This window comes from Meriones unguiculatus, chromosome 8 (assembly GCF_030254825.1).
Source record: "Meriones unguiculatus strain TT.TT164.6M chromosome 8, Bangor_MerUng_6.1, whole genome shotgun sequence".
In the NCBI taxonomy this organism is placed as follows: domain Eukaryota; kingdom Metazoa; phylum Chordata; class Mammalia; order Rodentia; family Muridae; genus Meriones; species Meriones unguiculatus.
Window position 1 is genome coordinate 24,399,167 of NC_083356.1, and position 15,142 is coordinate 24,414,308.

At 58.1% G+C, this 15,142-nt stretch overlaps 3 protein-coding genes across 3 annotated transcripts; 1 reads left to right on the top strand and 2 right to left on the bottom strand.

Moving 5' to 3' along the window:
- Positions 1–3: 3 nt before the first annotated feature.
- On the top strand, positions 4–6,568 carry Recql4 (RecQ like helicase 4). The gene is made up of 22 exons (XM_021659015.2): positions 4–228; positions 311–344; positions 423–520; positions 713–853; positions 1,061–1,780; positions 1,859–1,985; positions 2,087–2,194; positions 2,290–2,388; positions 2,948–3,040; positions 3,119–3,255; positions 3,561–3,644; positions 3,718–3,906; positions 3,986–4,159; positions 4,232–4,373; positions 4,454–4,716; positions 4,882–5,131; positions 5,206–5,335; positions 5,420–5,589; positions 5,660–5,840; positions 5,925–6,078; positions 6,227–6,335; positions 6,424–6,568. Exons 1-22 carry the CDS (start codon positions 145–147, stop codon positions 6,546–6,548), a joined length of 3,612 nt encoding a protein of 1,203 aa, XP_021514690.1. The 5' UTR covers positions 4–144; the 3' UTR covers positions 6,549–6,568.
- Positions 6,569–6,706: 138 nt separating this feature from the next.
- Positions 6,707–10,463, bottom strand: Mfsd3 (major facilitator superfamily domain containing 3). Its single transcript, XM_021659237.2, has 5 exons — positions 7,910–10,463; positions 7,492–7,639; positions 7,281–7,405; positions 7,100–7,209; positions 6,707–7,015 (listed from the first exon to the last, which is right to left on the bottom strand). Exons 1-5 carry the CDS (start codon positions 8,586–8,588, stop codon positions 6,842–6,844), a joined length of 1,236 nt encoding a protein of 411 aa, XP_021514912.1. The 5' UTR covers positions 8,589–10,463; the 3' UTR covers positions 6,707–6,841.
- A 145-nt stretch (positions 10,464–10,608) lies between these two features.
- On the bottom strand, positions 10,609–14,466 carry Gpt (glutamic--pyruvic transaminase). The gene is made up of 12 exons (XM_021659200.2): positions 14,449–14,466; positions 13,239–13,523; positions 13,015–13,104; positions 12,826–12,934; positions 12,582–12,715; positions 12,183–12,426; positions 11,907–11,986; positions 11,696–11,832; positions 11,403–11,577; positions 11,141–11,296; positions 10,950–11,062; positions 10,609–10,878 (listed from the first exon to the last, which is right to left on the bottom strand). Exons 2-12 carry the CDS (start codon positions 13,395–13,397, stop codon positions 10,788–10,790), a joined length of 1,488 nt encoding a protein of 495 aa, XP_021514875.1. The 5' UTR covers positions 13,398–13,523; positions 14,449–14,466; the 3' UTR covers positions 10,609–10,787.
- Positions 14,467–15,142: the final 676 nt, after the last annotated feature.

Sequence of the window (15,142 nt, forward strand, 5' to 3'; positions counted from 1 at the left end):
TGACGTAAGTCCCACCTGCCCCGCCTCCTCAGGGCCCAGCAAATTGGCCGCCGGGGCCGCGCCGCCCGCTGCCGGCTCCCATTGGCTGAGAGCGGGACTTGACGGTGGCGGCGGGAGATTCCCCGGACTGTGGCCCCGACTGCCATGGAACGGCTTGCGGCCGTCCGCGCGCGGCTGCAGGAGTGGGAACGCGCGTTCGCACGGCTGCACGGGCGACGGCCAGCGCAGGTGAGGTGGGATCCGGGACCCGACAGGGTGGTGAGCGGGGATCCCAGGCGCAGCCTGGAGCTGACGAGCTTCTGTCCCATAGGAGGATGTGGAGGCGGCCCCTGAGGAGACGCGCGGTGAGCGCTGGCCCGGAGGGCCTGGGTCTGGGCGAATGTTAGAGGGTGTACCCTGACCCCCGACTCCTGCCTTCCCAGCGCTCTACCGTGAGTACCGTAACCTAAAGCAGGCAGTGCGTCAGGCCGGCGACGGACAGCGCAACCCAGAGCAGTCACCCGCCAAGGCAGCTGAGGAGGTATACTGACCCTCAATCCCAGTCTCGCGGTCAGCGTTCCGTATTGTCAAATGGCAGGACCCGAGAGCATTTGCAGCCATGCCTCCACGGAGCACAGAAGTTGGGTGGCCAGGCCCTTCCATGGGGGTTAGGGGAAGCTTTGAAGGCACTTCTGTCTTTTGAACTGGTCTAGGCCGCTACTGTCTACTGCAGGCACAGGAGCCAAGCTGCTGGGGTTCCCACCTGAATCGAGCTGCAACCCAGAAGGCACAGTCTAAGCCGAGACAGCGTCCGCTGAGTTCGGTACAAGACTATGGGAAGAGGCTTAAAGCCAATCTGCAAAGCACACTACAGGTCAGCAGAGGAGCTGAACCCGGAACTGTCGTGACTCTGGGGTGGTCCACCCTTCTTTACAGCGTGAACCCAGGCTCTATATCAGCTGGGGCAAGACCCCGTAAGGGTGCTCTGGCATCTCTGCTCTCGGCTTCTTGTCTGCCCCAAACTTCTGCCGTAACCCTGGGTCCTGAGTTCCTACTTGCTGTTTTGTCTTCCCCAACCTAGGCCGGGTCGACCCTGAGCCGAAAACTGCAGCCTCAGAAGAGATCCTTGTCCACAACGCCTGCCCCAAGGCCACCAGGCCCAAGGACTGTGTCCACCAATCCACATGAAGCTGATGATGTGCTTCCCCAGCTTCCAGAGCCCCAGCCAAGGCTAGGCCAACTCCAGCAGCTTCGGGCATCCCTGAGCCTGAGGTTAAATTCCCTAGACCCTGGCTGGCTAGAGAGGTGTCACAACACAGTTTCAGACCTTCTCGAGGTTCCAAGTGATGATGGCCTTGACCTGGGTGCAGAGGAGTCACAACCTTGGATGTTAGGCAAGGCGACTGCCCTTGAACCGGGCATTCATTCGGAAGACTCCTCACAGAGCCCGGAGGCCCTAGCCCCACAGCCAGCCCAAGTTTTCTCACCGAGCCCCAAATCCAGCAACAGTAAAGACAGGAAGCGCAAATGGAATGAGAAGTTGGAGGACTTTCCACAAGCCCAGGACAGCAGTCAAGCCGAGGCCCTGTCTGAGAGAGCTACAGCACATGAGAAAGACCCTCCTGTGCCAGTGGATGCACCTCAGCCCTGCAACTCCTCAGAGAAGGCTAAGGGCACAGCCCACCACCGAATCTCCTCCCGACCCACTTTCCTGGACAGAGGGAACTATGTTCGGCTCAACATGAAACACAAGGCCTTTGTACGCGCTGGGGCCAACCGAGGCAGGCTTCTCCGTAAGCAGGTGAGATACGTTGACAGGAACAGGCCAGCCCTTCCTCTCCTCTTCCACTCCTAAATGGCTCTTGTGGACCTTCCCCAGGTATGGAAGCAAAAATGGAAGAAGAAAAGAGAGCAGTTTGGGGGAGGTGGACCCAGAACCACAGGCAAGGACGCTTGTTTCCGGTGTGGGCAATTTGGTCATTGGGCATCCCAGTGCTCTCAGCCAGGTAGGCCTCTGCCATGAGTGTTGGGTCATTTAACCATCGTGGGGGGCTAGGGAATTGCTTATGCAAACAAAAGGCTCTACCAGCTCTGAACCCTGGTCCAGGCCCCACCCTGACCATCCAGGAGGAAGGTGGCGGGGATGACAAACAGTCCATTTCCACTTTGGAAGAAGTAACACAGAGGACAGATGCCACTTCCTGTCACCTCTCTGGTGAGTGAGGGGGGACTGGGGGATGTGACCAGTGGCCATTATGCCAGGATGGTTTCGTTTCTGTCCTGGTACTCCCACATCGCCCTCTCTTGCAGATGAGGAAACAGAACTTGCTGGGCCAAAGGGACAAGAGCCTCATCATCCCATCCTGATATCACCCCTCTACCCACCAGGGCCCTCGGGACAGGTAGTAGGTGGGTGAGACTTAATAGGCCGGAGTCTTTCCTTAGTTAATTTTCTGTTGCCGTGAAGAGACACCGTGACCGTGACAACTCTTGTTTGGTTGTTGGTTTTTTGAGGCAGGGTTATCCTGTTAATCCTAGGAGCTTCCTGTAGACCAGGCTGGCTTCAAACTTATAGAGATCCACCTGGCTTTGCCTCCCAAGTGCTGGGATTAAAGGTGTGAGCTGCCTCCACTGAAGCACAGAAACTTTTAAAAGCAAGCATCTAGTTGGAGCTTGCTTACCATTTCAGCAGCTTAGTCCGTTATCATGGCGGGAAGTAGGGAGGTAGGCATGGTGCTGGAGAAGCCCCTGAGAGCTTTATATACTAATCCACAGGCAGCAGACAGAGAGAACAATGCTGGACCTGGCTTGGGCCTTTGAAACCTCAAAGCCCACCCCCAGTGATGCACTTCATCAACAAGGCCACACCTCCCAATCCTTCCCAAACGGTTCACCAACTGGGGACCACGTGTGCAAATATGCGAGGCTTTGGGGCCATTCTCATCCAAACCACAACTTGTGTCCACAGAAACCCCTGCTGAGGTATTCCGGGCCCTAGAGAAGCTAGGGCACCAAGCCTTCCGCCCTGGACAAGAGCAAGCCGTCATGCGGATTCTTTCCGGTAGGTGTGGCTGCCTAGGAACTGTACCAGGCTGTGTCTGGCCAGTTGAGCCTCATAGCTGCCTCTTGTCCTGTCCAGGCATCTCCACTCTGCTAGTGTTGCCCACGGGTGCTGGTAAGTCTCTGTGCTACCAGCTTCCTGCACTGCTGTATGCCCAGCGAAGCCCCTGCCTCACCCTGGTGGTCTCTCCTCTCCTGTCCCTCATGGATGACCAGGTACATGGACAGGCTCTCGGTACCTGGAAAGCCTGAAGTCTGTTACCTCTGATACCCTCATGTGCTTCTTGTTCCTTGAACACACCAGTGGCCACTGACCTTGTCCTAAGGGTGTTAGAGCCTAATGTCCAGTGTTCTGCATCTAGTTCTTTACCTCCAGGGCTCCCAGGCCCATAGGTGGCTCTGAACTTTTTCTCCCAGGACCCAGGGTCAGGGGCATTTGCTTCCAGACGGTTGAGTGGCTCTGAGAGAATTCAGAGGGAGAGACTGTGTTGTGCCAGTCTATGACAGCATTGTATCCACAGGTGTCTGACCTCCCTTCCTGTCTGAAGGCAGCGCGCCTCCACTCGGGTATGACCAAGAAACAACGAGAATCTGTCTTGAAGAAGGTGAGAAGGGCCCCATGGATGAGGGGGTAGTGGGTATCCAGCTAGGCAGTGCCCGTAATCCTCTTCTCCTCAGGTTCGGGCAGCCCAGGTGCATGTGCTGATCGTATCCCCAGAGGCCTTGGTCGGCTGTGGGGCTCGGGGCCCTGCCAACCTTCCCCGGGCCACTCAACTTCCTCCAGTTGCCTTCGCCTGCATCGATGAGGTTCACTGCCTCTCTCAGTGGTCACACAACTTCCGGCCCTGCTACCTGCGAGTCTGCAAAGTGAGCATTTGTCTGGGTGAGAATGGAGAGGGGCTGGGAACTGGGTGGGCTGAGTGACTGACCTCTGTCCCTCGCTCAGGTGCTTCGGGAGCATATGGGTGTGCGCTGCTTCTTGGGTCTCACAGCCACAGCCACTCGGAGCACCGCTCGTGATGTGGCCCAGCACCTGGGCATAGCTGAAGAGCCCGATGGGTTGGCCACCATCCCTGCCAATCTGCACCTCTCCGTGTCCATGGACAGAGACTCAGACCAGGTAGGCATGTATGTACATGCTAGGGACCCTGTCAGAGCCCAGTCTGCTGTGCTAATCATTCCTCGTTGCCAGGCTCTGGTGACACTGCTGCAGGGTGACCGTTTCCGCACCCTGGACTCTATTATCATCTACTGCACCCGAAGAAAGGATACAGAACGGGTGGCTGCCCTCCTCCGGACCTGCCTGTCTACGGCGAGAGATGCAAGGCCTAGAGGTAGGCACGTGCAGGCACCCAGGGACCCTTCCCTCTGCGTGCCCGCTGCGGTCCCCTCAACCGTTCGTACACCTCTGCAGCTTGTGGCCCCGAGACTATTGCTGAAGCGTACCACGCCGGCATGTGCAGCCAGGCACGGAGACAGGTTCAGCAGGCCTTCATGCAGGGCCGCCTGCGGGTGGTAGTGGCCACGGTAGCCTTCGGGATGGGGCTGGACCGACCAGATGTTCGGGCCGTGCTACACCTGGGCCTACCTCCGAGCTTCGAGAGCTATGTGCAAGCTATCGGCCGTGCAGGACGAGATGGGAAGCCTGCCCACTGCCACCTGTTCCTGCACCCCCAGGTTGGCACCCCCTCCCCATCTCCCAGACCATGTTAGACCCAGGGGTTGCGCTCTTCCTAAGCCTCTTCAGCCCTAGCTGCTATGGGGCTGTGGCGCTGTTTTACTTTCGGCTGCCGCTCTAGGCCCGGGTGCTATAGCTGTGTACACGTGACCTTTGCAATGCAGGGTGAAGACCTTTGTGAGCTGCGCAGACACGCCCACGCTGACGGCACCGACTTCCTGGCCGTGAAGAAGCTGGTGCAGCATGTGTTCCCACCCTGCGCGTGCACCCACAGGCCTAGGTCCGGATCCTCCCTTGAGACCGAAGAGCACAATGGCCAGCAAACATACCCTGTACTAGGACGGGCCTGCCTGGGCCATAAGCGGGCACTGCCAGTACAGTGTATGGTACAGACTCTGGACATGACAGAGGAGGGTAAGGAGCCAGGCAGGGTATGGGCTATAGGGAAAGGCTGTCCCCACAGCCCCTGAGCCTTCCTCTGCCTCCAGCCATTGAGACTCTCCTGTGCTACCTGGAACTACATCCACAGCACTGGTTGGAGCTGCTGCCCTGTACCTATGCTCACTGCCATCTGCGCTGCCCTGGGGGCAGTGCCCAGCTGCAGACTCTGGCCCACAGGTAAGCACGTCTCCCCTCGGGGGAGAGGAGAAAGACTAAGAACCAGGGCTGCCAGCCACATGCTCCTCTGTTCCTTGGGCACAGGTGTCCCCCTTTGGCTGCATGCTGGGCCAGGTGGCCACCTAAAGACACAAATCAGGGCAGCAGCTCCTTAGAATTTGACATGGTGGAGCTAGCAGACTCGATGGGCTGGGAGCTGGCCTCTGTACGGAAGGCCCTCCATCAGCTCAAGTGGGACCAAGAACCAAAGAAAGGTATGCCCACCCCTGCCCCAGCCTGAGCTGCTGGCCCCTGCTCACCTGTAACTGACACACTTGCTCACAGGTGCAGCACAGGGCACAGGGGTGCTTGTGGAGTTCAGGGAGTTGGCCTTTCACCTGCACAGTCCTGGGGACCTTACAGATGAGGAGAAGGACCAGATCTGCGACTTTCTGTACAGCCGTGTGCAGGCTCAGGAACACAAGGCCCTGGCCAGTCTACACCAAATATCCAAGGCCTTCCGAAGGTGGGAAGGAGGTGGGCAGCGCCTAGGCCACTCACTCTGACCCCCACGGGCAATTCTTGACAGGTTTCTCTGTGTCATCCCCAGTGTGGCCTTTCCCAGTTGTGGACCCTGTTTAGAGCAGCCTGATGAAGAGCACAGCAATCAGCTGAAGACCTTGATCAGCCGATACTTTGAGGAAGAAGAGGAGGAAGTGGAAACTGGGAAGGATAAGCAGGAGCCCGAGCCTGGGCAGACCCAGGTAAGTGCCACACCTCTGAGGATAATTCCTAAAGGAAAGGACGGTCCAAACCCTGCCTGGCTCAAGGTCTCCTATGCTGCTCGGGGTCTGATTTTATGTGACAGACGCCGTGGAGGCTCAGGTGAGGTCACATGCTGTCCCCCCACAGCTTCAGGACTGGGAGGACCAAGTTCGCCGTGACATCCGCCAGCTCCTGTCCCTGAGGCCAGAGGAAAGGTTTTCAGGAAGGGCTGTGGCCCGCATCTTCCATGGCATTGGTGAGGGCCACGGGGCGGCTGCCTGATGTCAGCTGGGGCCGGGTTAAAGCCAGCTGAGTCCTCAGGCCTGTGTTTCTCTCCATCACAGCAAGCCCCTGCTACCCAGCCCAGGTGTACGGGCAGGACCGGCGCTTCTGGAGAAAGTACCTGCACCTGAACTTCCATGCTCTGATGCGCCTAGCTACAGAGGAACTCCTGCTGAGAGGCCGATGACCACCGTGCACGGGAGAGCTCGATGTGACTGAGGCCTGAGGCAGCCACTAACTACTCAGCTGGTGCCCAGCTCATCAAGGCAATGCTAAAGCCATCACTGAGTGTTAAGCAAAACCTTCCAGGTGCAGGAAGGGGACAAGAAGATCCGAGATGCAGAATAAAAAGCACTCAGTAATTTTATATATTTCCTGGGAACGCAGCCTTCAGTTTGGAGATAGCTGCAGCTCCTGTGTCCCGGACATCTGGGCCATACATCAGCTTTATTGGCTTTATGGACAGTCCTAACATCCAGCTCAGGTCAGGTGACTGGGCGCCAGGCTGAGATCCAGGACGGGTAGGGCTGAGAGTACAAGGAAGGCGGTGAAACAGAGACGTGGGCCCAGGCCGTCAGCCAGCACTCCAGCCAGGATTCCCGGTAGCAGCTTGCCCAGCAGTTCCAGAGTAGCCAGGAAGCTGTAATGTGTGGCCTGGGGGAGGGAACACAGATCAGGGCCCAGTGACCCCCCCCCCCCCGCCCTGCAGTCCCTGGGCATCCCTCCCCGCCCTCTTACCTGCAGGGCTCTGGGTGCTAACTGGCTGCAGTGCATCATCACAGTGAATGTGGCCGTGGTGACCACACCCCCCAGAAACTGTTGTACACATATGCTCAGCAATGTTGCCCCTGGAAGAACAAAGGTCAGTGGGGCCTCAGGCTCCTGCCCCCTCCCTATATCCTCAAGGCTAACCTCTCACCTCGCATGACTGTGCCAGGGTCCAGACTGGCGCCTGGGGTGCTGAGGTGGAAAAGCAGGGCAGTCTGGCCGGCCAGACCCCAAAAGCGAAGCTGTAGCACTGACCTCAGCAGGGACAGCGGCTGCCTAGGGTGGGAATTGGGAGGCTGGATATGGTAAGATTGCCTGGGAGACGGGAGGTAAGGGTCAAGTTAGGGTTGGGGAGCGCTTACCAGTGCCTGGCCAGTAGAGCTCCACCCAATGAGGAGCCAGCAATGGAACAGGTCATGGCACCCAAGCCGCTCCATAGCCCCAAGTCTGAGGCGGAAGCACCGTGGTCCAGCAGAAGAAGTGGGAACAGGCCGCCAGCGCCCTGCTCACCTACAGGAGACCATAAGCAAGGATGTCCCCCTCCCCCCCTTTCTTCTATCCAGGGCCCATAGTACTCAACCAGTTGGGCCCCTGGTCCCCTTCATTTTCACGGGCCCCAGATGTTAGAAGAGAAAGGCTGGAGCTGAGGCAAATCAACAGGTAAGGCAAGACTGAGCTGCAGAGCTCTGGGCTGACAGCCCAGAATAGGACTGTCCCTTAAGTGGGTTTCAGGGCCCTAAGGACCAGTTTTGATGTTAACTAACTTAAGGCCCCACTCACCCAACTTGTAGGTGAGCACAAAGCCTGCTGTCCAGAGGGTCCCAGGCACAGCCAACAAATCTTGTAGGAGATAGGTGTGGGGGGTGTGCTCGGACACTTGAGGCCATGGCAGTCTTCCCAAAGCCGGTGCAGCCCAGGCTAAGGCAGCAGCCACCCAGTAGGTGGCAGCTAGGAGCAGAAAAAGCAATGGCCAAGACAGAGTGGGGAAAAGGACCAACAGCCCACCCCCAGCCAGTGCTGATCCCAGCTTGTAAGCCACCACCTGCACAGTGTTCCCAGGTCCCAACTCCTTTGGCTCCAGGAGCTGCACAGCAAGTGTGTCCAGAGCCACGTCCTGCACTGCTGCACCCAGATTCAGCAGCAGCAGCAGCCCCATCACGGTGATGGGCAGCTGTGCCTGGCCAGCTTGCGGGGGAGGCAACGCAGCCAGCAGTCCACACACCAGGCCCAGGGATATGGTGCTGAGGGTCAGCCAGAGCCTCGGGGAGCCCCGCCTGTCCACCAGCGGTGCCCACACCAGCTTTAATAGCCATGGAGCATACAATCCCTTGGTCAGACCCACACGAGTTAGAGAGAGCCCTTGGGTCCGTAGTAGAATGGGCAGCAAGCTGGACTGCAGTCCATAGGGCAGACCCTGCACAAGATAGAGGCCAGCCAGCGGCAGCAGCTTCCCATGCATAGCCGGCTCGTGCTGGGATCGGATGGCTCGGGATGAAAGGTCAGGGTCTAGTCCGCCTACATAGACTCAGGCACAATCAGGCTGGAATCCCAACGCGCAAACTGGGGCCCTGATATCCCGGAAGTACCGAAGTTGGGAGAAAAATGCAGAGCAAGAGACCTATCCTATAGCGAGGTGGGCCGGCGGCCTCGCGCTGCCCATGACTACCAGCATGCTTTGCGCAGGGGTCAGGCTGAGGGAGAGGCGGGGCTCCCTTGGCTGAGGGTGGAGCCAACACCCTTTTAGTTCTGTAGTCTAGCCCTCAGTTGGCCTTTAAACCCCAGTGCCAGATGTCAAGCAGGTTACACAGAACGGCTGCTCTGGCGCCCCTGGTGCCAAAGCTGGACACCACAGCGCTGCTGTTCGTGCTCCCAGCAGGCCAGTGAGCTGCTGGGAAGGAAGCTGCAGCAACTGGCGGGTCTCAAAAGTATCCTCCTTTCTGCTCAGTGGTTACCAGATTCGTTCCGGACGCATTTCTTTTTTCATTGGGGAGGGGATGGGGGTCTCCGTGTTTTTATTGGGGTGGGGGTCTCTATGTAGCCCTGTTGTCCTGCAGCTCACTCCGCAGGCCAAGCCCACCTCCAACTCAGCCAGCCTGCCTCTGCCCCCCGAGTACTGGGATTAAAAGTGTGCGCCACCACACTCACCCAGAAACGTTTCTGCTATTCGGCTCCCACGGAGGAGTCAGCACCTTGCTCCACAGTGCTTCGATCCCTGCTCCCTATACTTTTGACTGATTGTGGCTCCAGATCATCCCCCCCAACGCGCACACACGCAGAAGTAGGAGTTTTGCGGGAAAGGGCAGGACCAGTCAGCTACTTCCCATGATACCCCCTTCCCTTGTGTTCAGTGAGGGTAGGCAGTCCAGCCAGTGTGATTCTGGCCCTGCAGGGAAGGCCCATGTCCAATTTCCCTGTTCCCGGAATTCCCAGAGTTGTGCTCTCTGAAGGCAGCAATGAGGCTGTTAAATAAGACCTTGGGTTAAGAACTGACTCCACAGTAGACTGTGGTATTGCTATTGTGTTTGGACACAGGGTTCAAGTCTGAGCATCCCGGCGTTGCCTTGTTTCCACTGAGAGCCTGTCCAGTCCCTTCTACATAGTCTCCAGATCCAAGTTTTCATATCCCTACAATGGGTCCTACTGTGGGGCATAACTGTGAACGCCTATAATTTCAGCTATTTAGGCTGAGGCCAGAGGAGGTGAGTTTAAGGCTGAACTGGACAACTTAGCAAGACCATGTCTTAAAACTGGGAAAGGTTGGCGGGCAGGATATAGCCCAGTGATCCTGAATTCAATCCCTGCCACTGCAAATAACTCAAACTCAGTGTTAGCTGGGCGGGCTGCTGTTGGCCACCTCGGAGGAACACCACAGACCACGCGGGTGAATCACAGCAGATCTGTGCACAGAGGCTCAAACCTTCCCGAGCCCCCACTCCACGATCTTTTCTTCCGTCAGCACTCATCTGCCCCAAAGGTTCCTAGAAGTGGCTTGCAAGAGGACCTCCCCTGCTTTGCTCTGCGTGCAGGCGGGCTGCCACTCACTTGGTTGTAACCCTGCTCAACAGCTCCATCCTGTGGTCGGCACAGGAAGTGCCTGAACAAAGGGACATGTTGCTATGTCTCAGGGAAGGGGCACTATTTCCGTTACAGCCTCTAAGATCTCTTTCCCCTGGAATTCTCTGCAAACTCGTCCCCTCCCAAGTGTCTCTGAAGTGGCCCTACAAGGCAGATGTGTGTCACATCTGCCTTCACAGTCTTTACTAGTATGTTGGTTGGCTTTACCTAATGGATCATCACATGCCCCATGCTTACCACCATAATGAAGACCTAGCCCACAGACGCATCTGTCTCCAGCCAGATGGATGAGTGACAGCCTGGGGGTGGAAGGCGTCCCTGGAAACCGTCCTTAACAACGCCTCTCGATGAGATTTCTAGTATCCCTCAAGTGGAGTCTGTGTGTGTCTATATGAAGCCAATCAGGGGAGCCAAAAGCTGGGGTCACCCAGGCAGCCACTTCGTGTCAGGCTGACACCCAGCCTTTATTAGGGACCTGCAGGGATAGGTACCCAGACCCTAGACAAAAGCAGCAAATACTGAGGGCGCCCAAGGACCCTGCTTGTCCAGTCAGAGGCCATCCAGTGTGGCCCTAGCAGTGGCTTCAGGAGTACTCCTTGGTGAACTTAGCATGGAATTGCCTCAGTTTTTCCAGCAGTGGCCGCAGCTTCGCCATGGGGGGCAGAATGGTCATCCTGGAAAGGAGAGATGGTAAGCGAGGGGCACAGACCCGTTTGTGGCGGGGTCAACACATACCAGGTCTCACCGGAAGTGATAGGTGCCCTCCTGCTGCCCAAAGCCACTCCCAGGCACAACACAGATGCCAGTCTCCTCCAGGAGGCTCAGGCAGAAGAACATGTCAGGCGCCAGGCCCAGTTCCTGGAGTTCAGGAGGATGGTCAGGTCGCGGCAGCCAGGCCCACACCCTGCTCAGCCCCCACGACCCTGCATTCCCCACCTGAGCGCGCTGCACTGCTCTTGGGGGCAGCTGCACTCGAGGGAAGGAGTACATGGCGCCCTGCACTGGGTTGCAGCGGATCCCGGGAGCCTCGTTGAAGACCTGCTCCATGAGTTTAGCCTTGGCTGCCAGCTCAGCCAGCACCTCCTGCCTCTCCTGCGGCCACGGGAGGGAATTATGGGAGGAGGGTTTCGGTGTGTCCCCCTAGGGTCCCACCCAAAGCTGGATCACCAGCCATCTTGGCCTGGTCTGCTCTGCTCACTGCTTGAAACTGCTTGAAGGATGGCTCGGAGGGTGTTGGCGGACTGACCACCAGGTCGAGCAGGGCCTGGCCCGGCACTGGCGGGCACAGCCGCACGCTCATCAGTTTCGCCATCTGTTTCTGCACCTCAGCGTCCATGTTTACCACCTCCACATAGCCACCACGGAATCCGCACCTGCGCAGGAGAGCATGAGCTAGGGATGGTCTGGGAAGAGGGTGTTGAACCATGGCAGTGCCCTGGGGCGTCCTCTTCCCCTCCCACCTTCGCCACCACCACCTGGGCCTGTACACACTCGCCCATGTAGCCCTTGGAGACTGAGTGGAAGGAAGCAAGCTCCTGCTGCGTCGCATATGGCGGCCCCATCTCCGTGAGCACCTTCTTGAATGAATGGAACCGAGAGCCCTCGGCATACACATTGTCCTGGTATACCTGTAGAGGCGGCAGTGCCATTTAGGCTGGCTGCCGAGCTGCTGCCCACTGCTACGTGTGCCCCCTGTCTGTACCTCATCAGCCATCAGGAAGAGACCCTCTTCGAAAGCAAAGCGGATCACGTCTTCGATGCACTCACGGGTCTGCACCTGCCCTGGGGTATATGGAAGTGCGGCACTGACAGGGTCAGCCACAGAAAACCAAGCTCAACTGTGCTCAGCCCAGGCGCCCTTGGGGCGGGAGAGAGGGCAGGTCCCAGAGGAAGGGGCGGAGCCGATGGGAGGAGCGCTAGGGGCGGGGCTGGCAGGAAAGGGTGACACTGGACGGGGCGGAGCAGGTAGGAGGTTTACCAGTGGGGTTGCCCGGGTTGATGACGCACAGTACGCGAGGGCAGCAGCGGTCACGTGCCTGGCACAGAGCGCGCCGCAGCTCGGCGAGGTCTAGAGCCCAGGCGTGCTCTTCGTCCAGGTAGTAGTCCACTTGCACGGCGTCTAGCTCAGCCAGCGCAGCCGAGTACAGTGGGTACTGAGGAATGGGGATGAGCACACCCGTTCGTGCACGGCCCTCGCCGGCCACCAGCATCTTGAGCAATGTCTGTGGGCGGGGTAGGAAGCACAGGGTTAGTGCAACCAGGCTTGCATACCCCCACGCCGCCGCCACCGCTGCCCCGAGCTGACACTGCGGCACCAGACGCAGCCCCATCTAGCCTCACACATAGCGCTACTCTGGCCTGGCCTGGCCCACCCTACCACGATGGCGTCGCTGGCCCCGGTGGACAGAAATATGTTGTTCGGGTCTGCAGGGATGCCTCCATCTCTCCTCTCAATGTACTGCGCCACATCCTCCCGGATCAGCTGGATGCCAGAGCTAATGCTATAGGAACCTGACAGGGGACAAGTTAGTGAGGGGGGCAAGTCCTGTAAGCCTCCCAGGGGGACCCATCCGTCTCTGCCCGTCCCCGAGGCTTGAACTCCGCCTAGAGCTGGCACTCACCCAGACTGTGGCCCCCGCATGCCTGCAAGATACGTTCTGCCCTTCTCTTGACATCCTCTGGGAAGTCAGGACTGCTCAGAAGACTGGGGTAGACGCAGAGGGCCAGGACCTGGGAGGACCAAGTACTGAGTCCTGGGCAGTTTTTTTAGGGGAGGGAGTTTGACCAACGGCACACAGCAGCAGCCTAACCTGGCGGAAGAAGGTGATGGGTCTCTGCCCCATGGCTTGTGCATCCCCAATGTTGGCACGGATGACCTCCGTGAAGGGCTTCTTCACACCCTGGGGAAGAAGGGGAGCAGGCGGTGAGATTGGGCACAACCATCCCCCTGCCTTTGTCCCACATTCCACAGAGCTTGGGACTAACTCAGCAAACCAAGTTGAATAGAAAGGCAGCAAGTGGCCCAAGACCATACCTGCCGCAGCTCCTGTTCCAGCTCCAAGGCACGCTGCACTATGGGTCCTCGAACTGCATACTCCACCCTCCGGACACATGGGTTCATAGTATCCAGAGTTAGCACCTTCCCCTTCAGCCCGTTTCTTGAAGCCTGGCTTTGATCATTCACTGAGGCCATGACTTCTCAGACCAGGTAGGAGATACTGGCTCAGAAAGCAGAAGGGTCCAGATGGGAGCTCAGGACTGGGAATGGAGGAGCCTGCTTGAATGAAGACACCCTCTTCACTGCAGCCTTCTCACCCTACTGAAAGGGGCAGAAAGGGCTGAAGGAACTGGAGCACCCTGGGCCCCGCCCCACCAGTCTGGGCACAGATCTGCCCCACGGAGCCAGAGGGAGTTGGTAAGGCAGCAGGCGGGGCTTGGGGCGAGGCCCAGTGCCGCCTAATGTCCCCATGAGGGAGCGGGAGACCCACTTGGGGAGTAGGGACAGACGGATGGCTCAACATTTGACACACTGAATATTGGGAGAAAAGAACACTCAGCATCTGGGCCTATGAAGAACAGAGCAGCGACTACTGGAGATTTATCCTAGCAAGCCCCAGCTGAGGTTAGCCTTCTCAGACCGCCCCCCGCCCCACATACACACAGAGTCATCTTTACTAAAGCAAGTGGACTTGTTTCCTAGGTTACTAAGCCAGGCCTTAGGAATCTGGGGATCACTTGGGGAGGAGAGAAAGGTATTGAGTCTCTGGGTTCTGCAGGGACTGCCAGAGTGTTATGGTTGGACCTTGGTCCCTGATGAGCACTGCAAGGGTTTAGGGGGAGGGGAGGAGACAGGAGACAGGACAGCTAGTTCTGGACACACCTCATCCTGGACTGCCCTCATGCCCTTTTAATACACATCAACCTGAGGGTGCCCTTAGGGCTACAACCCAGGCCAAGGGTAACTAACTCCCCTTCCCTCTTGCTCCTAATTGGTAGAGAGAGCAGGAAGTGAGCTCTGATAGGCCTGTAGAGCCCCACTCCCACTGGCCTTGCCGGAAGCTTAAAGGCCATACTCAGCACTGGTCATCTAAGCCCCTGGACCCATCTATGGCCCAGGCTGAGGGCTGGGGAGCCTGACTTCTAAGCTGGGCAGCAGCCGCTATTAAGGCCTCAGGTGAGCCTTGATCCCCCTGTTCCTCGAGGCTAGAAGAATCACAGGTCCTGGAGTGGGGGGACACACTCACCTCTGATCTCTTGGCTCTGATGCCACAGTGGCCTCCCAGCTCACTGGCCTGTCTCTGGGTGCCAGGGCAGAGCACAGATTAATATAGCTTGGCCCCGGCAGAGCCTGCCACTGCCTGCCTCTTACCAGCAGGGCCCAAGCAGCAGCACTGGTGGCAGGTGGACTTCCGGCAGCAGCACAGCCCTACTCTAAATTTAACCAGCAGCCACCACCAGCTCCCCCCCCCAAGCCCTTCCAAGGACACTAACCCTCCAACCACAGGTGCTAGAGGAAGGACAGGCCCTGGGGACGGACACCAGGCTGACTAGATCAGTGCCCATGTGACCTGGTACGGGATGGCCATGCAAAGCCAAATGCAATGGACATGATCTAGAGGTGCTTTCTTCCCTCCAGCTTGAGGCCCCTAAAGGGCCCCTCTCACTCTGATGCATTGTGCCTAGCCAGCACAGCCCCAGTAGCCAACTGCTTGTCACCTATACCAGTAGAGGCGGAAGCTGGCAGACATGCCCCAGGATCAGGGCTGCATGCCAGGAACTGAGACCATGACCCTGGGAAGTGCCTAATGCCAGCCTTCTGCCTGTTTCACCCTGCTGGCTCTGGCCCAATCCGGTGGAAAACATCTTATCTGTTCTAGCCAGGGTCCCTGTCCCTCTGCATGGTCACCCTCTGTATTCCCTATCAAGAGTCCTTTTTCA

Excerpts from the sequence above, each read along its gene's own strand:
- Recql4 (XM_021659015.2), top strand. The coding sequence starts at position 145 with ATGGAACGGCTTGCGGCCGTCCGCGCGCGGCTGCAGGAGTGGGAACGC. Across the intron at positions 1,986-2,086 it reads ATCCCAGTGCTCTCAGCCAG|GCCCCACCCTGACCATCCAG; the intron begins GTAGGCCTCTGC and ends ACCCTGGTCCAG. Across the intron at positions 6,336-6,423 it reads CCGCATCTTCCATGGCATTG|CAAGCCCCTGCTACCCAGCC; the intron begins GTGAGGGCCACG and ends TCTCCATCACAG.
- Mfsd3 (XM_021659237.2), bottom strand. The coding sequence starts at position 8,588 with ATGCATGGGAAGCTGCTGCCGCTGGCTGGCCTCTATCTTGTGCAGGGT. Across the intron at positions 7,640-7,909 it reads TGTGCTCACCTACAAGTTGG|GTGAGCAGGGCGCTGGCGGC; the intron begins GTGAGTGGGGCC and ends GGTCTCCTGTAG. Across the intron at positions 7,406-7,491 it reads GCTCTACTGGCCAGGCACTG|GCAGCCGCTGTCCCTGCTGA; the intron begins GTAAGCGCTCCC and ends TTCCCACCCTAG.
- Gpt (XM_021659200.2), bottom strand. The coding sequence starts at position 13,397 with ATGGCCTCAGTGAATGATCAAAGCCAGGCTTCAAGAAACGGGCTGAAG. Across the intron at positions 13,105-13,238 it reads TGGAACAGGAGCTGCGGCAG|GGTGTGAAGAAGCCCTTCAC; the intron begins GTATGGTCTTGG and ends CTTCTTCCCCAG. Across the intron at positions 12,716-12,825 it reads ATGCGGGGGCCACAGTCTGG|GTTCCTATAGCATTAGCTCT; the intron begins GTGAGTGCCAGC and ends GTCCCCTGTCAG.